Source organism: Engystomops pustulosus, chromosome 2 (genome assembly GCF_040894005.1).
Source record: "Engystomops pustulosus chromosome 2, aEngPut4.maternal, whole genome shotgun sequence".
Lineage (NCBI taxonomy): Eukaryota > Metazoa > Chordata > Amphibia > Anura > Leptodactylidae > Engystomops > Engystomops pustulosus.
The window spans coordinates 104,649,606-104,670,928 of NC_092412.1; the positions used below are offsets into that span (position 1 = coordinate 104,649,606).

The following is a 21,323-nucleotide window of genomic DNA, read 5'->3' on the forward strand; positions in this document are numbered from 1 at the left end:
GACAAAACATGGAAAATGCCAAGCTTATCCACTAGATGGCACAAACAGACAGAAAATGCTTTAGTAGCCTTTAAAAAAAAAAAAGATCTCCTCCATGAGGATCTATGTAGAGTCAATAAGACACAGCCACGCACAATGGGGAATTCTTTTACTTAACATTTTATTTACATCAAACATAAAACTAGTTATTTAAAATCTCAGTTTATCATTATGTCCTTGTGTAATGTTATGCAGTGAATTGAAGTGTGTGTACGTGTGCTGGGGGTGATCAGTAAGTAAAGTTACATTCCTCCATTACTGCGACTTTCTCTTTTTCTTACTGTCTCACCATTTAATATAATAAATATTATTCTTACTTACATTCATTTGTTCTGCCCATGTACTGCTCACGTGGCTGCATAGTAAGACACTAGGGAGAGCCACAGGGGTCAATACTGAAAATATAAGTATGAAACAGTAGTCCTGAAGTCCTGCTCCTTCAGTGAAATATGGCCAGAACATGGTTAAATATGTTCATCTGAGGCCAGAAGGGTAAAGGAAAAAACAGAACTGAAATGGTGAAAGTTTTTGTAGGATATTTCATTGAAAAAAATGCTGCAGATTTAGCTCTTTGCATAACAGAAGATGAAATCTACACTGTGTGGATGAGATATTGTAAATTGCCATTTACTCTGAATCACTGCATTCCCACTGTGTGTGTCCCTGTCCATATACAGTCTCCTGTGCCATACATTTCTTAGAACCCTTAGCTTGCTTTCCAGCAGAAAGACCGCTCTCTCTCTCGCTCTCTCTCTCAGGTGTATCTGTAGAGACATTATTAAAACCTGAAAGTGTGTCCTATGGCTCCCTTAAAGGAAATCTAAATCAAGCATAATAAAGCAGGGACTGTAGTACTGTAAACTTCTAATATTTGTTATCCATGGCCTCCTTCCTTCTAAAATCAACTTTTACAATTATGCAGATGAAGGGGACGATCTTGCTTTACAAGCTGTTACATTGTCACACCCTCCCTCTTGAAGAATGTGCCAATTTCAAGAGCTGAGGAAGCAGCCTGGGGTGGGACAGTGTAACCGCCTGTAAAGCCAGAGATGGGCTAGGATAGCAGCACAGACTCATTATCATAATTCAAACATTGATTTTAAAAGGAAGGAGGTGATGGATAACAAATATAAGACGATTACCAGTCACAGTGTCTGAATCCATGAGAAATTGTCCCTTGATTAGCATGCTTGATTTTGATGGGAGATTCCCATCGTAGCAGCCATGTGCAGTACAGATGTGACTATTTGTCTGCTTTTCTCACTGTTCTCCATGTGAAGACATATCATAGTAGTGGATTTAGTGTTTTATAACATAATTTTTTCAGTGAGTTTCAAACATTTCATACAATTTTTCCTAATTTTTAAATTTAACTTAAAACTAGACAAACTCAATATTTTATTTGTAAAATCAACCAAAAATAAAAAATCAAACATTTGTAAAGTGTAAAGAAAATGCCACATTCCACATTTTTGTTGAATAACAATCTAAGTGAAGTGTGGCATACAAAGCATGTAAAAGAGCACAATTCCTATATTTACTATAGCGTTATAGCGGATTGTATGCCAGGTGGGAGCCTGCTAGTATGTTACGCAAAGGTCTTTGTAAATTCCCCACTTCTAATTTACTAACTGGATGACTTCTAAAGGCAATGTGTAAGGAGTGTGGCACAACTGCTGACTTACCAAAACATGGCCGTCAACCATAACAAACAGCAGAAACAACCCGAGGTCCAGGGGCACTCTGGAGGATCTGCAGGCATCAACAGTTCACATGAAAGAATCTTTCCATGGTAGTCCTCGGGGGTGGGATGCACATCACACGTTTTTAAATTTGCAAAGCACATATCATTTTCTTTGCACTTCAAAAATACTTGATACTTTGTGTTGCTCTATCACATAAAATACATTTAAAGGGCATCTACCACCAGGATGAAGGACTGTATGCAAATGAGTCTGATGGGCTCCAGGCTCCATAGGTGTTAATGGAGGCTAGAGCCACTCAGGTTCATTTGCATACAGCCTTTCATCCTGGTGGTAAATGTCCTTTAATTTTGTGAATGTAACATTTGAAGTAGTTGGTTGGAGGTTAAAAAACATGGCTGCTTTCTTTCAAAAAAAGCTCCTCTCCTGACCATAGGTGGTGCTTGGTATTGCAATGAAGCTCCGTTCATCTTTAGACATCTGAGCTGCAATACCAGCACAAACCATGGTGGACACCTTTTATAAAAGAATATTCTCACAACCCACTATACATTCAAAGTTCATATTTTCGTGCAATATTCCTTTAACGAATTTGTGTCATTTTTAATTTTTATTTCCTAAAAGGGGCTGTCCCATCGTAGCAAGTTACACTCTATCCACATGATAGGGCTTAACTTGCTGATCAGTAGGGGTCATAGTGATGGGATCCCCACGGCTCAAGAGAACGGAGGTCCGATGTATCCCCGTTACACCCGAGATGACCAGAGCAGGAGGTCACGCATGATTGGGCTGCCCTGTTTATCTCTATGGAGCTGACAAAGATAACGAGTGCAGTTCTCGGCAATCGCTGTCAGCTCTACAGAGATGAACGGGGATGCTCTGGTCATCTCATGGTGCAACGGGGGTACATCCTTGTGGATCACTGCAACCCCCAGCGATCAGCAAGTTTGGCCCTACTTGTGGTTAGGGCCTAACTTGCTACAATAAAAATGGACAACCCTTTTAAATAAACAGAACCCCTTTAAGATTATGAAAGCTTTTCCTATTGCAAGTTTAAGCAGTAAACCATACCATGGCCATCATAACAACATTAAAGTTTGCTTCCTGCAATACAGACTGAAGTGGAAACAATGTTCATGTCTACGGTTACTATCCTAATAGGCCATTTGTAGTACAGTAATCGACAGTCCATTGACAAAAAAACTGGACAAACATAAGTCAAATGAAAGTGCATCTTACTTCCTCATATCCATGTATTAGTGGCACATTGCACGGAAATAAAAAATAAAAACCTTCAACTGAGAAACAAAAACTGAAAAAATTAAATATTGCAACACTTCAAAGCACTGTGGACATGTTCTACAGTGTATATTGCTAATACGTTTAAGCTGTAAACAATGAAATGTATTCACATTGGATTTTCAACCTTTCCCATGATTAGTTTCAGGGTACCCACCTCACATATTATAATACAGCAGTGCATAAGATACAGTATAAGTGGGTTAAGTGCAAAATGGGTCAGAAAAAAAGGCCCACCAACTGTACCTAGTCCATATGAGACTGACAAATAAAAGCTTCAGTAGTGTTTCTGCTGCAAACATACAGCGCAGTGCACGATGAATCCACTCCATCCAGTTCCATACTAATGGAATAGAAATGTAGGCTCTTTATATCCAAAAAGCTTGAAGTCTCCTTCAAATCTGTCATAAAGACGCTTGATGTCCCTCTTGGATACTTTGGAGAAATAATATTCCACTTTAGATTGGTTGTACTTTGTGATTCCTGGTGGTATTGCAGGATAAGACACTAATTTTTCTATGCCCGCCTCCCTTAAGATGTACGGAGCATCTTCCTCCAGAGTCTCATGATGCCCAATGACATTGTAATTTATTTCACAAGGGGCACAAAGTTCCACATAAGTCACCCAATGGATTATATGGTCCCCAAACTGGAGATCCATAAACCTGTGGTTTGGATCACCCAGGTATCGTACAAAGTCTTGAAACTGTAGACCACCCCGGATTTCAGAGCGATCTTTCCTATACTTGCGAATAATAACAGGAGCAATGTTGTGCTTGTACCATGGCTCAAAGCGGGGATTGTGTACAAACTTATCTTTATACGCAGAAATAAGTCTCTCAAAGGGATCTCTGACAATAAGAAACTTGAAATACGAATTCAGCCTACAGAAAATGAAACAAGAAAATGTTACAAGTTATACTTTATTTTGTATGCAAAATAACTAATGTAATAGTTCATTTATAATACTAGAATAAATCTGGGCGCTGTCCAGTGACAACTCTCCTATAGAACTTAAATGGGTTTTTAGGCTAGAAATATTAACAACATATCCTTAATATCATATTGGTGGGAATCAAATACCATATCTACTCCATGTATAAGCCGAGGTACCCATTTTTGCCACAAAAAAACCTTATTGACTCAAATATAAGAATAGGATGAAAAGTGCAGCAACTAGTCTTCAATACAATGTCCGCCAGCGCCCCTCGATACAGAAACGTCCGCCAGCGCCCCTCGATACAGAAACGTCCGCCAGCGCCCCTCGATACAGAAACGTCCGCCAGCGCCCCTCGATACAGAAACGTCCGCCAGCGCCCCTCGATACAGAAACGTCCGCCAGCGCCCCTCGATACAGAAACGTGTAATTTGCTTCCTGTTCCATTCATCCTGTATATCAGCTTCTGAGAACAACTGAACTGGGGGAACTGGGTGTTGGACTCACACCAATCAGTTATTGTGGAGCTATAATATGGCTAAGTTATCAAAATTTGTAACCAGGGAAAACTCTAATATGTAGTATGGTTGCGTGGAACCGTACCTTTCCCGCACATCTGCCATACTATATGAGGATAGCCTAGGAAGACCATTCTTGTCATGGTCATGTACCACATTTTCTGGGATATCCTCAATCGATGAAAATGCCCCTGCAAACAATAAAAAATAAAAGTGAATATGATTCATATCCATTACAAAATATGAATGTTTTATAAAGATGTATTACATTAGAAATATTTTACCCTGTTTCATGACATTTGTTTATAGAATTAGCAGACAAATAAATAAAAATGTAAAATTGTATAAACTTTTACTAAAATATGTTCTTTATATGAACAGTGTAAATACCTCACCCTTTGACAGGTTCAGAGACAGATGCAGAGGGTGCATGTACTTTTTCAAAGTGCCTTCTGCAGCTCCTTCTCCCTTTAGGGGATGGTTAGATCTCTTGAGCCCATAAACACACTTCTGTTCTATTACAGAGGTGACTCTCCCCTTCAATATCATATCAGGATCGTGTTTCTAAGTAAATTTAAAATTGCATTTCAAATTTTTTTTTCCCCAGCAACTTTAACAGTGAATATCTCCGTTTTTGTGTCACCTATAACTTATATGATATCAAAGGGGAGATTCTACTCTTTAAGGCAAAAAGTGTGTTTCTAAATGCCATAGTTTAAGAGAAATAGCCGTTTGAATATGTCCAGCATTATGACTAGTATATAAGTGCCATCGGGGTACATAGCCATATGGCAGTTGTGAAGGGGATAAATATTTGCCTTTCAGGATGTATTATTTAGCTTTAACCCCTAAACAACGCTCACGGGCTGAGCCCTCTCCATACCCCATGAGTATTTGCAGCACACACCCAGTGTTAACAAGTTGGTGGCACATGGGTGCCGCCATCTTGGCTTTGTAAGACCCGAGGTTGTATGATTTCTGGGCATTTGTTACAATGTGCCGCAGGCACATTGTAAAAAAGGAGTAGTAAAATTCCCATGGACTGTAGTATGGCAGTCCATGGTAGGCTCAAAGTACCCTAGAGGGTCTAAAAATAGTAAAGAAATTAAAAAAAAAAGTTAACAAAAAAGGAAAAACAAATAGAAATTCAAATCACCCCTCTTTACCTACCGTGTTTTCCCGAAAGTAAGACAGTGTCATACATTCTTTTTACCCCCAAAAGTCCCACTTACTTTCGGGGTATGTCTTATATTGGAAAAAGAATGTCGATTTTTGTTTTAACCATAACATTTTAACATCCTGAACAGTATGGTATTCACCACAAAACAGTTTTATAAAAGCTAGTGCCAAGAATTATACAGTGTGGGGGGTGGTTATACAGTGTGAGTAGGGGCATTATACAGGGTGGGTTATACAGAGTAGGTGCATTATGCAGTGTTAGTAGGGGCATTATACAGTGTAGGGGGTGGTTATACAGTGAGGGGGTGGTTATACAGTGCAGGGGGGGATGGGTGTTTTAACACAAACCATAGTACTGTGCAAGCAAACACACTGACACACCCTACATTCATACATTATGCATGTAAATATGCACACAATGTTCACATATAGATCAGACATCACACATTACACATAAACATACATACTTTTCAGTGTTTCTGATGGGCACTGACTGCAGAGCGGAGTATAGGCTGATCCCGGCATCACATGCGCTTTCCTTCTCCCCCCTCCTGTTCCAACTGATGCAGCAGAGTTTAGCAGCTACACAGGAGGTGAGGCGCTGCTCCAGTAACACAGAGGCAGCACAGAGCAGGAAGCTTCTCCCTCGGCTCCATGCTGCAGAGTCCACACTGTGCAGCCCTGTCTCCTCTCTCCTCATGTGACCGGAGCCTGCACGGAGTAGCTGAGCTCCGGTCACATAATCTTCTATCGGGCCGGATGCTACAGCAGTGAAATGAAGAGGCTGCAGCTCCCGGCTCCATCCGCTCCAACTATGTCTTACTTTCGTACTTACATTAGCCGACCCCCCATCTAAAACACCCACTACGTCTTACTATCGGGGAAACACGGTAGAACTGATAAATAAACTGTAAAAATCTTAAACATGTTAGGTATCAGCACACCCCTTAATGTCCGATCTATCTAAATATAGTTATTCCCTGCATTTAACCCTGCAACAGAAAATAAAACCCAAAGTCGAAAATTCCACTTTTTTGCCATTTTGCAAAATATAGAATTTTTTTAATAAAAAGTGATCAAAAGGCTTTACAGTCCTCAAAATGGTAGCATTGAAAACGTCATCTTAAGTTGCAAAAAATAACACCATACACAGCTCCGTACACCGAAGTATGAAAAAGTTTTTAGCGAAAGAAAGTGGTAAAATGAATTATATATTTTTTTGTTCAGCAGGTTATAATTTTTGTAAATGTATGAAAACATTATAAAACTTCTATACCTTTGGTATCCTCTTGATCTTACCAACCCAAGTACACATGTCACTTGGGGTGCATAGTGGGAAATTTTTTTCCCACTTTCCAGTACACGGCATGGAATATTAATTACTGTCACTATGAAGTGCAAATTATTACGCAGAAACAAGCCCTCACACAACTTTTTACATGGAAAAATAAAAAAAAAGTTATAGATTTTTTAAAAGGTGGGGAGTGAAGAATAAAAACTGAAAAGGGCCTGATCGTAAAGGGGTTAAAAAGGAAAATCCCAGTTATCAAATATTATGCAGATTCTAATAGGACACTAGTGATAATATGGCTCAAAAATATTGCTTTAGTGAAGTGCAGTCATATAGTCACACACTTTGGCCCAAATTCCTTTTGCAAATAAATGTGTGTAGTACAATTTATGCTACAAACCAGTGGAAAAACAGGCAAAACAAGCTACAAATTTGTAAAGAGGACAGATGAATCCTGTGTGGGTAGAAGGAATCCGCATACAACCAAAACAATTACTGTCCGTAACAAAATAAAGCCTCCAAAAAGTGAATATTTAGTGGATCCTCCCATTTCTGAATAGCTGGTTTTAGATGAACGCATAATAATGTGCATAAATTACCGTTTAAGACAATAAGAACTTTTTTCCACTGGGTATTTCCCACTTTAGGCGTCTGACAAAACAATATCTTGTGCTTGTCAGAGACAAAGATGCGATCCAACACAAACTTGGAGATGGCAGAATGTGAGCGGTTCCCCTGTGATCCATTCCCGCATATACTTCTCAGTAGTTCCTGTCGTTCCTTTTGGATGACATCGATGAAGGTCATATTTTTCAACGTGTCTGCTGTTGGCTTGAATAAAGAAGACAAGATTTTAAAAACATTAACATGTTGAAATGAATTAGCAACATAGCATTACATTCTGTCCTCTACAGGAACCACAATTACAAGGCTCTGATGCTAGACATGTTGTGATAACCATGTCTTGGGGTGAGGGCACGCAGAATGGCACGCATCAAGACCTGCTTTTGCAACAGGTTTTCTGGTCCACCCCTCAGTGGATCAGTTGTTCCGGCTGCCTCCTGCACAATATAATAGCCGCAAGTGAACTGCAGATTGGTTCCTATTTACATAACGCTGCGTTCAAACGTTCAGGTTTTCAGATGCAATTTTTGATGTCCAAACAAGGAGTGGAGTGAAAAAAAGAGAAGGAGGAACAGCACTTCTTAATTACAAGTCCTTACCCATTACACTGCAGCTGAAAATCCGAACGTTTGAACGCACCCTCAATAGGTCCTCCACCAATATGCTGCTTCACTTAAAAAATGGCTGGGAAACAGAAGTATGGGGGTTTTCTTTTCAGTGCGACAAGTTGTACTTCGAAGTGGCACTCTTTAAAAGGGAACCTACCACCATGATTCTACCTATAAAAGGTAGAACGGGTGGTAGGTGCATGTATGGGACGTGAGGATAGCCCTTTTTAAAAGCTAATCCTCACGTCCCGGCTATCTTTTTGAAATCCCATACATGCACCTACCACCTGTTCTAATCGTGTTGGTAGGTTCCCTTTAATATTCCATGCAATGTACCTGGAAACTGCTAAATAGTCCAAATGCAAGAAATTTGGAAAAAGACGAGTTGAACCCATTTCTTTGTTTTTATGGTTTACACCCTGAAGTCCAAAGGACACATCCTCTTTGGGCCATTATGATCAAAGAGACACAAAATGTATATACTTTTGTTTTTGTTTCCATGTCGCTATATTCTGAAACTCTTAACTTTTACATACTTTAATATATGGAGATGGTTAGAGTGTCTTTTTTGCGGGAGCAGCTGAAGTTTTCATTGTTTTTTTTTTTTTTGAGACCTGTAAAAACTTTTGAGCAATTTATTAACATTTTCAGAGGTGGCGAAATGGTGGCAATTCAGCTCTTTTGGAATGGAATAATAATATTTATATTTTGATTCGCCATGTTTGGACGCAGGGATACTCCATATACGTTTTTGGGAAACGGGAACAATCTGAATGTATTATTTTGTTTCATTTTTTGGCCTAAGGGGCTTGGTCACTCATTCAATATACACCACTACTACTGTAGGTTTGTTCTTAAGTTGAATTTGTATGTAAGTCGGAACTGTATATTTTATCATTGTAAACCCAGCCAGAACTTTTTTGATCTCTGTGACAATTGGATTTTAAAAATGTTGGGTTGTCATAAGAATCAGGAATAACACTAAAGCTTCATTATAGACACATTTGATAACTGTTACAGCTGATCATTGTAGCCTAGGACTAAAGCACAATATATTACCAATATCCAGAGGTCCGTTTGTAACTAGGGGTCGTATGTAAGTCAGGTGTTCTTAAGTAGGGGACCGCCTGTATCTTGTTTCTCTATAACACCCTACCCACAGTGATCATCAGCACTAGGATGGTTGGGTCCGTGCACAGCTGCTGTGGTTAGGACTGACTGCAGCAGCTCACAGCAGGTGTCTGCTGTATATTACACCAGTCACCTTTCCTGTATGGAGAAGGGCTGGGAAATACACTGTGGCAGGAGAATACACACTGCCACACTGAAAAATCTGGTTAATGGTTTCAGTAACAAGAAAAATAGCCTAAAACGTTTCCAATTATCCAGATCTAACCAGATTAAGCAATGTAGCAGTGAAGCCGCTATTTAGTGGAAGGAGAATTTTGGACAGACTGGCAGTCTGTGCTTAGATCAGGTATCACAATTTCCTATGGGTAGGTAATAAATATGAAAAATTTATATGGTACCAGACTACCACCTCATTAAAAAAATATAACAAAAACAGCTATGGCTGGGACTGGGCGATTTTGTTTTAAATAAAATCCCAATTTTCCTATGTATACCCCATCTCTCTGTTGCATCTTCTAATCTCTCTTCATATCCCACTGTTGCTCCCACTAATATTTTTATGCCAACCTTTTCTCTACACTCTTATCTCTTAGTTTCCCCGTTGTTCTCTAGGCTTCCATCTCTGTTGCCCCCTCTGAAAACAAACAGCTTCCAGGAGCCGGAATCCTCTGGTTAGGACATCAGTGCATTGAAGGGGATGGGGGTGACCTTATTCCCCATCACCTGTTTTCCATCTCATAAGCATGGTGACATAGAGCCAGTAAAAGTGTACTCTGTCACCTCGTATTTGGAGCTATGGCAAATTGTAGCTACCAGCACTATGTTTACAGGGTGGTAAAAATCAGATAGGTGCAGGGAGCCAGACCAACCATTAAGAGAGCAGCAAGCAAAGAAAAGCATGCCTTATGTTTTATATATTTTAATATTACAAAATAATATATTTATTTAAAAAAAAAAAACTAAACATAGAAACACACATTATTCTCATGTTTGTAAATGTTTACAGTCATGTCTCAGATGCCGAGGCGAACCATCTGTCATAAGATATAAGATTAAGTCTGATCTTATTGAGGGGAAAAAAGCCACAGATATGAAGCAAACAACATATTGCTGAGCCTCAGAAGATTTGCTTGAGCGCTGACCTCTTATTATAGCCACAGGTTTTTAAACTGTTCAAATAGTACCAGCCATATGTGGCAAAAACAAGGGAATAAGCTCCAGTATTTAACAGTCAGAAGAGAGTAGGTCATCTCCATCTAAGGCTGGCAGCACAACAGTGTGGTATGGACAGCTTTCATGGACCTACCACAGAGCAGAGGACAGGACTTATGTAGTGGTATATGATGCATGGTGTTCCTTCTTCCATGCAAAACAGCAGTGCTGTACTGTGACAATGTTGTATGTGAAGTGCCTGCAAACATAATGTTGCTGTACTTCCATTACCAATGAGAACTATTTGTGTGCTAAAGAAGAATCCTCGATCTTCCACTCCATGACATTTCTTTTATACATATGCACACTTTGCAAACATTCCTTTTATCGTTTTCTTTTTTACATTAACCAACTTATATACAAGCAATCTTATTGCACAAAGTCCAAAGTCCCAGGTGAGCGAGGCACAAGACTGATGTTTCGGGGAAGTGGATGCTAGTTCAGGCATGCACAGTACAAGCTCAGAGTAGTATACAGGTGGTCCCCTACTTAAGAACACCTGACTTACAGACGACCCCTAGTTAAAGATGGACCCCTCTGCCCCCTGTGACCTCTGGTGAAGCTCCCTAGATGCTTTACTACAGTCCCAGGCTGCAATGATCAGCTGTAAAGTGTCTAAAGAAGCTTTATTGATGATCCTTGGTCCAATTTACAGCAAAAAATGTTGAAACTAAAATTGTCACTGGGGTGTAAAAAAAATGTAAGAACAAACCTAAGGACCCTATGTTGTATATACCCTCCCCTCTTAACGCGTTACGTAAAATAGTCACAATTCTATGACTCTGTCATGTAATAACATTAGCGTAAACACAGTCTATTCAGCGTACTCTTCAGGATGTATGCACCATTATGCAATACCATTACAAAAACACATTAATATTAAATGGACTTGTGAAATATGGTGAATACACCAAAATTGCACAGTGTCCATATATATTTGTATAGTATATAGCAGTGGCATCGAACCTATGGCGCCGGTGCCAGAGGTGGCACTCAAATCCCTCTCTGAGGGCATCCTCAGCATAGAGTTCATAAGACAGGACACATGGCCTCCTCCTGCAGTCCCGGGCCACAATAGGCCACAAAGTACTATTTTAATGCAACACATCCTTGGCTTTCGGGACTGCAGAAGGAGTAAGAAGATGTGGTAGGTGGGTTTTTGTTGTAGTTTAGGCACTTGCTCTATAAAAGGTTTGCCACCAATGGTATATAGTGTGTGCCTCAGGGACCTCAGAGCTAGTGACAGTTTCCCATAGAGCCCTATTAACTAAATGCCACCCTCCTTTTAGCTAAAATGGTTTCCCTCAAATCCCCATAAAATCGACTTTATTTTAGATTACTTGGCGTCTGAGAGGGCTGGTCCTGCTCGGCCATCAACTCTTCCCCATGCCCTACGCCTCCTTATCATTGAGAACTTCAAGGTATTTGACCAGATTGATGTAATCTAAGGTCTTTAAATTGGTAAAGTGTACCACATGAGGGAGATTTAGCAGTGCTTCTATAGCAGTTTTCTGGTGTAGAAGCACTGCAATAATCGCAAATTCTAGCACAATGCAAAAAATAGCAACTATTATCCTCCACATCATGTGAATGCTAGTTGCATTCCTGTGTACTTTGTAAAAACCTGCAAACATTCACTGTTTAGTGTTTGCCTTTTTTTTTTTAATCAAAACTATGCCAGGTCAGGGGTACTTGCAACTAGCCACATGACATGAAGTACTGAATGATGTAACAAGGCACAATGTAAAAAAATTGACAATATTTCCTATGAGTAAATAGAGCTTTACATGTCTAGAGTTGAATATTGGCAGACGGTCCTCAAGTACTAGTCCCATACAGCAGCATGTCCTAGCAGTGAGACCTGTCATGAGGAACAGAGTGCCAAGGCAGTACAGTGATATATCTGCATATGCAGAACCCCATTACTATCATTGGACTTACATCAGGTGAGTTGCATATAAGTTTACAAACTGATTTTTTTCCAGCCTTGAAAATGAACTAATTAGGGATAAGGACGATGCTTTTTAATGATAAGAAAGTTTTTTTTTAATTAAGTATTTATTTTGAGTGGGTTAATTTGAATGGCAGGATCTCTAACAGAAGGAAGCTACACTAATGTCTGCTTATTAAATCTGCTCTAATCTTTAGAACAAAGTTAAAGAAGTAAAATTACCCTTTACTGTACACACCTGGCCATCCATTTGGAATTTTCTTGCTTCAGTCACAGTCATTTTCTCCAGTTCAGGTAAGACGGTCAACGATCCCTGCCTTATTCCATACCCTTGTTTTTACATACAAAATGGAGAAAAAAACAAAGCAAATGTTAAAAGAAAACACTCTGCGAATGTCTTTCCTCAGAAAAACACTTTAGTAAAGGCTGTTATTGAGGTGCAATAGCTATCCCTAGAAGTAAGATTGCATCTAATAAGTGAGGAGGAAAATGTGTGAGGAAAAAACACTAGATCCAATGTTATTACTGAAGAGCAATAAAACAGAAAGCCAAGCTTCATTCACACCTGCTCTAGTATCCATGTTACCCTGCTCTGGAATGGAGAATAAGGACAGGACACAGTTAGGACTATATTGGAAACACTGGATTTTCGTTCTAAAGTAACAGAAATGGTAACCGGCATTTGAGATCATTTTTAATGATGTATGGATGTATGTATGAGTGTATGGATGTATGTATGAGTGTATGTATGTATGAGTGTATGGATGTATGTATGAGTGTATGGATGTATGTATGAGTGTATGGATGTATGTATGAGTGTATGGATGTATGTATGAGTGTATGGATGTATGTATGAGTGTATGGATGTATGTATGAGTGTATGGATGTATGTATGAGTGTATGGATGTATGTATGAGTGTTTGTATGTATGAGTGTATGGATGTATGTATGAGTGTTTGTGGGTGGTTGAACATTTTTCTAATATAATTCTTCAAGAAATTCTTCTTAGTTTGTGAAAAAAAAAAAAAAATCAGGCTCCAAAGCTCCGTCTTGTAGATATCCATATTCCAGTCTGTACAGTGTGTGTCTATGGGGGCTGACTAAGAGCCAACATCTAATCTACCAGGTTTTCTTTACATGGATCTGGCAGTGAGGATTAACCCCTTCACTTTCAGTGTGATGTTTGAGAATAAATGTTCATAGCATACTACAGCCAGGGAGAAAGCAGAAAAGGTTAAGACTTGCTGCTCAGAGCAGTGTACATAAACAGGAAGGGAGAGAGAGCCCCATCTTCTTCCTGTTAGATGGATAAGCCTCCACTATGGAGAAGCCCAGTGTTACTGAGGGAAATTTACAGCCTATTTCTTGACAAACTAAGCAGAATTATATATGTGAAAAACGTTTTAGAACACTCCTTCCCCTACATAGTATTAAAAATTATCTCAAATGACAGTCACACTTTAAATTACGGTGGATAACCTTTACCTGGCATTTCACCTATTTCTGAGTGCCATGTGTTTCCATACACCCTAGACAGAGTTGACAGCTACAGTATTCGTAAGTGAAAGGGTTTTTTTTAATATCATATTTTTTAATTCATCAACACAATTTGCAAAGTGCTAAATAATATGTTGGTGCTAAATAAAGATCATTATTGATAACAGATAGGTATGTGTCCAGGACCAAGAACTCCCACAGTTTATCTGTACACAAACCACATAGAGGTTTTAGTACAGTAAGTTACCAACATCCAGAGGTCTGTTTGTAACTAGGGGTTGTCTGTAAGTTGGGTGTGCTTAAGTAGGGGACAGCCTTTACTCCAAATGACACCGTTTCCTTTATTCTCTGGGTCATTACATTAATGGGAATATAAAATTTACATAGATTTTAAAAAATGTAAACCTTTCACACTAAAAAAAAAAAAACTAATTTCGTTCCGCCATATTCTGCTGCGAGTTACTTTTTCACACGATGCTGTGTATTTTTTTTGTGGGGCGTGATGAGTTGCAAAACAGCAATCAGTTTTTTTTGATAGATCTGGAGTTTTGGGTCGCAGTGATACCAAACATGTATAATTTTGATTTATTATACATTTTTTTTTTAACAATATTCACAGGGAGTCTGATAGTTCCTACCATCTAGTGCAGTATAGCTGTATTGGAGAATATGGGGATTTTGCTGATAAACTGCTACAGTGTGCCACCGGCACTGTCACAGAGCTCTAGAAATTACAAGCCTGAGTTCTGGAGACTCCAGGCTGTCATGGAGACAGATGGGGTGACGATCCGATCCAAGATGGTGCCACCCATGCATGGCCAAGATTTAAATGCATCTGCCAACTTTGCCAGCACCAATCACAGGTGATAGGGTGATGCCAAACATGGTGTTTTGAAACCGTTTTTGGTCCATTTTTTAAGCACTCCGTTAAAAAATGCATCCGTTTTTTAAAAAACGCATTAGGTTTTTGAAAACGCATCAGTTTTTGTCCATTTTTTATTGCGCAAATTCGGAAAACCCGTCAAAAACGAATGAGTTTTCAAAAATGCATGCATTTTAAAGAAACGCATGCGTTTTTTACGGACCAAAAACGGTCAAAACACCATGTCTGGCATCACCCATAGCGCTGAATGTTTACTGCAGTAAGTAGCAAACACCCAGTCTGTATTAAAAAAAAATAAATAAAAAAATAAGGGCTCAGCCCTTTCCATACCTCCTTAACGACACTGTGACATACTAGTACTTCACATGTCATTATAGGGGTTAAAGCAGTGATAAACTGAAATACCCAGCATGGCCCAAAGAACAGAGTTGTACCTGGTATTTCAGCTCAGTGCCCTGTCCTGTTCACTTCAGTTTGTTTGACCTTCTCTGAGCCGTAATACCAAGCACAGCCTCTATTACATACAAGAAAAAGGTTTTTAAAAAATTTAGTAAGGGGCAACGGGGAGTCTACTTACCCTCGGGACTTCTCATTGTGAGAGCAATGAACTTGCTTGCAACTAGAAGCATGAACAGAACCCAGAAGCATGCAAGTAGAAGCAGCCAACGATGGTGCATGATTTCAAGTGCCAGCCATAAATCCACTACAGTGTCCTGCAAAACATGGGAACACCACTTTAAAGGGGTTTGTCCATGAAAGAAAGTTTTCAAATCATGATCTCCTAGTGATGCTAACATGATAAAAATAATGTTTAATCCCTTACTTTTCATATTTACTCAGCTGTATTGCTGGCTTTGTCCCATAACTGTATTATATGCTCAGTGTACGATCTGGCTGTAGCTGAGAAGATATTCCCTGATTCCTCTGTGGTATGGTCACACAAGATGCTGTGTGCTGACAATGTGCTTAGATTATCAGGGTAAAGGGGTTTAGCTAGACTTTCATTTAGCTTCTAAATAGTCTACTAGTACAGACTACTATATTTTGAGTACATCTAAATGGGTTTGCTCATGAAAGATTTTGATCCCCTAGTGATGTTTACACAATAAAGAGGGGGACCCCTTTAGCCATTTAACAGGTCAATACTCATTACTCATGATCGGAGCTCGCTCCAGCTTTGGGTGTTACTCGAGGATGTTAGTAGTAAATTACAGCTGACATCCTGCGTTTCCCAATGCCAGGTCATCTCCAGGAACGGGTTGAATCGGCATCAGGACAGTGCCATACATAATATATATATATATATATATATATATATATATATATATAACATAAAAGGTAGGTTAAGCATTTAGATGCTCTACCACAGCATTTATATACCAAAGATAGCCTGCATTAATCACTAGGTAAGGCTATGCACACACCTCGCTTTTTGAATAAATTGTATGTGTATATGTCAGAAATGCACCTAAAAGTGTCCATGGGCCACTGTATAGCATCCAACCTCTGCCTCCACTGAACACATGCTGTGAGGGTGCCCTCAGTGATGTAACTGCCCAAATATGTAGAAACCTTGGACTTCAGCTGTAAATCCCTGTCTGCTTCCCATGTTTGCTCCTTCACCTGCTTTCAGGGGTAAGGACCCTAACCATGGGATGTAGCATATAAGCATATGTTGGGAATGCTCTTGATGTATCCTTACAAGGGAGGGCAGAAAAAACATGGTGAACCTGGTCTTAGCATGTTACTACAGCTCTTCTACTGAGGGTATCTCATAGTCACACGAATAGGAGCCCCTGACAGGGAATCTTCTGGGGTCCCCATCACTTATGTCAGTGCAGCATCACCATTACTATAACTACTTTTATGGCCCTCCAGGTATCACCGCAACCAGAATCACATTTGGTCACTTCACTACAATGAGAGGGATGTGACAATCTTCTAGTAACATCAGCGGGGGAATAGTGCATCGGCTACTACATGTCACCCAGCTTTCTCAGAGGAGAGACTGGCAGCTGTGGAACATATACTTTATCCTACATTCATCCAGAGATCTGTATCCACACCTCATCCCCTATCGGGTACCAGGCAGCCATATGCTTGGAGGGTGTTCATTAGGGATCTGGTACCGGACACTGATTTACCCGAAGCTGCATGTTGTCTAGTGCAGTGTACTGCAGGCAATGGTCTCACCTACCTTACAGCTGTGCCCACACCTAGCACCATGCTGAGGTGCCCAGTGAGGCAGCGGGTGGGAGGTCCCTCAATCACAGACCACACAGGAGATATTAGATTGCTGTGATACAGACCATTGATGGCGTCAGGGTCATGTGATCTGGCTCAGACGTTGCATCACTGGATCACGTGACTCGTCCATAGTAGCAGGCTCGTGCTTACAATGGAGTGCTCCTGCTAGGTATGATGTCAAGGAAGAGGGCGGAGCCTCTCCGGCAAGGGGTGTGGCTTTCTACACAGTCTTGTCATATTGCTGGAATCAAAAGAAAAGCTGGAATCAAAAGAAAAGCTGTAATGTTTGATCACACGTGGAAGAGAGAGGATGGAAAGGACTTATGTCTTTATTTGTATATGTATATGGAGGTGAGGGTGTGTAGGACAGGACTTATGTCTATATGTGTGTATATGGAAGTGAGGGTGTGCAGGACAGGACTGGATGTTGTGAGGACTGAAGTAAGGTCAGGGATGCTGAACAGGTATAAGTGATGTACCATGTTTCATGGGACTGCATGTCTAGAGTTAGCTGAACTGGTACAAGTGCTGAATGTTACATGGGACTGCATGTCTAGGGGGAGCTGAACTGGTACAAGTGCTGTAAGTTACATAGGACTGAATGTCTAAGCAGAGCTGAACTGGTATAGGTGATGCATGTTACATGGGACTGCATGTCTAGAGTTAGCTGAACTGGTACAAGTGCTGAATGTTACACTGGACTAGATGTCTAGGGGTAGCTAAACTGGTACAGGTGATGTGTGTTACATGGGACTGCATGTCTATGGGAAGCTGAAATGGTACAAGTGATGAATGTTACATGGAACTGTATGTCCAGGCGGAGCTAAATTGGTACAGGTGCTCTATGTTAGATGGGACTGCATGTCTGTGGGAAGCTGAAATGGTACAAGTGATGAATGTTACATGGAACTGTATATCCAGGGGGAGCTGAACTGGTGCAGGTGATATTACATGGAACTGTATGTCTAGTCGGAGCTGAACCAGTATAGGAAATGTATTTTATATGGGATTGTATTTCTAGGAAGTGTGGCATTGGTACAAGTGCTGTATGTTACATGGGACTGCATGTCTAGGGGATCTGTACTGGTGCAAGTGATGTTTGTTTCATGGGACTGCATGTCTAGGGCGAGCTAATCTGGTAGGAGTGCTGCATCGTGTTACATGGGTCTGTAAGTGATGTATGTTACGTGGGACTGCATGTCTAGGGGGAGCTGAAATGGTACAAGTGCTTTATGTTACATATGACTGCATGTCTAGGGGGAGCTGAACAGGTACAAGTGCTTTATGTTACATAGGACTGCATGTCTAGGGGGAGCTGAAATGGTACAAGTGCTTTATGTTACGTAGGACTGCATGTCTAGGGGGAGCTGAACTGGTACTAGTGCTTTGTGTTACATAGGACTGCATGTCTAGGGGGAGCTGAACTGGTACAAGTGCTTTATGTTACGTAGGACTGCATGTCTAGGGGGAGCTGAACTGGTACAAGTGCTTTATGTTACGTAGGACTGCATGTCTATGGGGAGCTAAACTGGTACAAGTGATGTATATTACATAGGACTGTGTGTTTGGTGGGGGAGTAGGTTGGAAGAAATGTATGTTACATTGGACTGCATGTCTTGCGGAAGCTGAACCAGTACAAGAGGTGTATATTACATGGGACAACATGTTGGGGGAGACAAACTAATAAAAGCAGGGCTGTGGAGTCAGAGTTCTGATAAAATGGATCAAATCCACAAGCCTATAATAAATTATAAAAATTTTGAAATTTCCTTTAACCCCTTCATGCTCTGCGACCGATATATCTGCCGCAGAGCTATAAAGGGTGTATGAAGAGGGCTCAAAGATGGGCTTTGTATGTTAACCTCTTGTCTGCCGAACGTCATCGGGTGGGCGGCGATCGGTTGCCATGACAGCCTCAGGTCCTCGTCAGACCCGAGGCTGTGTGGTTTATGCAGATTTGTTACATTGAGCCAGTGGCTCATCGTAATGAATACTGTGCAAAAACGCCATACACTGCAATACAGTAGTATTGTATGTTAATGTACCCTAGAGGGTCTAAGAAATAGTGGAAAAAAAGTTTAAAAAATGTAAAAAATTAATAAAATATTCAAAATTCACTAGAACTGATATAAAACACAATAAACTGTAAAAATCACAAACACATTAGGTATCGCCACGTCCCAAAATGCCCGATCTAGCAAAATATAAAAAAACGGTTATTGCCGGCGGTGACCTCCAAAACGGGAAATGGCGCCCAAATGGCCAAAATGTGACACTTACACCTTTTTACATGACATAAAAATGGGATAAAAAGTGATCAAAATGTCAGGCAGTCCTCAAAATGGTAGCAATAAAAACGTCGGCGCATCGCACAGCTCCATACACCAAAGTATGAAAAAGTTATCAGCATCAGAAGATGGCAAAATTTTTTCTTTTTCGTACACATTTGTTTAAATTTTGAAAATGTATTAAAACCCAATAAAACCTACCGTATATAAATTTGGTATCACCATGATCGGTGAATCACCCTGAAGTGTGTTTTTCCACTGTAATTTTGTGGGTGACTCCAAATCCAGGCCTCCATTGGTTAATACATTTTTTTTTTATTTTTATTGATGATTTATTTGTGATTTAGTTGTTGGCACATTCAACTTTGTACAGAACAAAGTATTCAATAAGAATATTTAATTCATTCTGACCTAGGATGTGTGATTTCAGTGTTCCCTTTATTTCTTTGAGAAGTGTACATTAAAGCGGCTAACCTGGTAGGGCTGTGCTGTTGGGCCGGTCTTCTGTAAAAACCGTATACAATTTGTATATCAAACAAATAGAAGTCTCTATGGGAAGAGTCCGAAGGGAGGAGTCTGTGGACCAGTGGAGCCTCTGGTCCACCACGGGAGATGGTATGAGGGCCGCGGTGGCAGCCAAGGTACAGGGTATGCAGGAAACAGTCCAAGCCTCGGATGACAACAGGAACACGGAGGAACACTGGTAACGCTGGCACGGACTGAAGACACCGCTGGACTGGAGCCCTGGAAGGCACAGCAGGAAGCGTCTGGAAGGCAGGAGGCGTGCGGCCTACACGCCGGGACACAGAGTACAGCCAGGAGAGATAAGTACGGGCAGGGGGACAGGGACAGGCACACAGCAGAGCATGGGTGTACCCACGATCCGAGACATTGATCGCGGGAGCACCCGTGACGCCCATGCATTTCTACAAGACTCATACACATGTCTGTGGTTTACTGACCTGACTGCCTGAGACACAAAACACAGAGCAGGCTTTATTCCTGCATTTGTTTATGGCTCAGGCAGTCCATTGTACTGTCATTGGTGTATGAGTGGCCCCCACGTGGCAAGGTAAAAGCATAACCCATACACAACGCAACAGCCATAACATTTCTCAAAAGTGGTATTTTGACTTACTGACGCTGACTCCATCAACAGTGGCCGCTGTTTGTATAAATAGACTGGTGGTGATGTCACATGAAGAGTCACATGCCTTCTCCTGAAACTCCTGCTGCAGTAGATGCTACATTATTGCCAGTCTTTATATACAAACACCAGCTGGTGGTGATGGGCAGCGCTGTGGGTGAATGAGAACATCAGTGAGTGTAAAATGAGTATAAAAATGATTTACTCCCTTCAAAAAAAAAAGTGATTAAGTTATGCAGTTTGTAGTGAATTATTTCTGAACACTAGGTGAAGCCATACTATGCTAGACAACACACACCCCTTCCAATACGAAAGTAAAAAAAACCACAGCACAGGAACGAGTGAACTCAAGAACAGTGCTTTATTCCAACCAAATGGAAAGTTTTGATTGCCATTCGATCTTTATCAAGCATGATATTGATTGCGTGGTAATCAAAACAATGCATTTGGTTGGAATTAAGCACTCTTATTGAGTTCACTCGTTCCTGTCTTGTGGTTTTTTTACTTTCCTATTGGATCCCTCCACCACTACTAGGCTTATTGTGGCTTATTGGGTATGCCTACAATTTCTTTACATATATCCCACCCCAACTGGCAACATCCAAGCTCCTCCACTGACAACACACCAAAAGTTATGTGTGCCAAAATGGTACCCTTGAAAAGAATAACTCATCATGCAAAAAACTAAGCCAGCTCTAAAAAAAAAATTACTAAAATTATTCCTCCAAAAAATATGATGACACTAAAACTAAATATTTCATCTACATTA

At 40.4% G+C, this 21,323-nt stretch overlaps 1 protein-coding gene across 1 annotated transcript; it reads right to left on the minus strand.

Moving 5' to 3' along the window:
• Window positions 1–131: 131 nt before the first annotated feature.
• On the minus strand, window positions 132–17,266 carry CHST10 (carbohydrate sulfotransferase 10). The gene is made up of 6 exons (XM_072135846.1): window positions 17,070–17,266; window positions 15,450–15,585; window positions 12,731–12,822; window positions 7,566–7,797; window positions 4,582–4,687; window positions 132–3,925 (listed from the first exon to the last, which is right to left on the minus strand). Exons 2-6 carry the CDS (start codon window positions 15,547–15,549, stop codon window positions 3,385–3,387), a joined length of 1,071 nt encoding a protein of 356 aa, XP_071991947.1. The 5' UTR covers window positions 15,550–15,585; window positions 17,070–17,266; the 3' UTR covers window positions 132–3,384.
• Window positions 17,267–21,323: the final 4,057 nt, after the last annotated feature.

Excerpts from the sequence above, each read along its gene's own strand:
- CHST10 (XM_072135846.1), bottom strand. The coding sequence starts at position 15,549 with ATGCACCATCGTTGGCTGCTTCTACTTGCATGCTTCTGGGTTCTGTTC. Across the intron at positions 7,798-12,730 it reads AATTCCAAATGGATGGCCAG|CCAACAGCAGACACGTTGAA; the intron begins GTGTGTACAGTA and ends TCTTTATTCAAG. Across the intron at positions 4,688-7,565 it reads AGTTCTTATTGTCTTAAACG|GGGCATTTTCATCGATTGAG; the intron begins GTAATTTATGCA and ends TATTGTTTGCAG.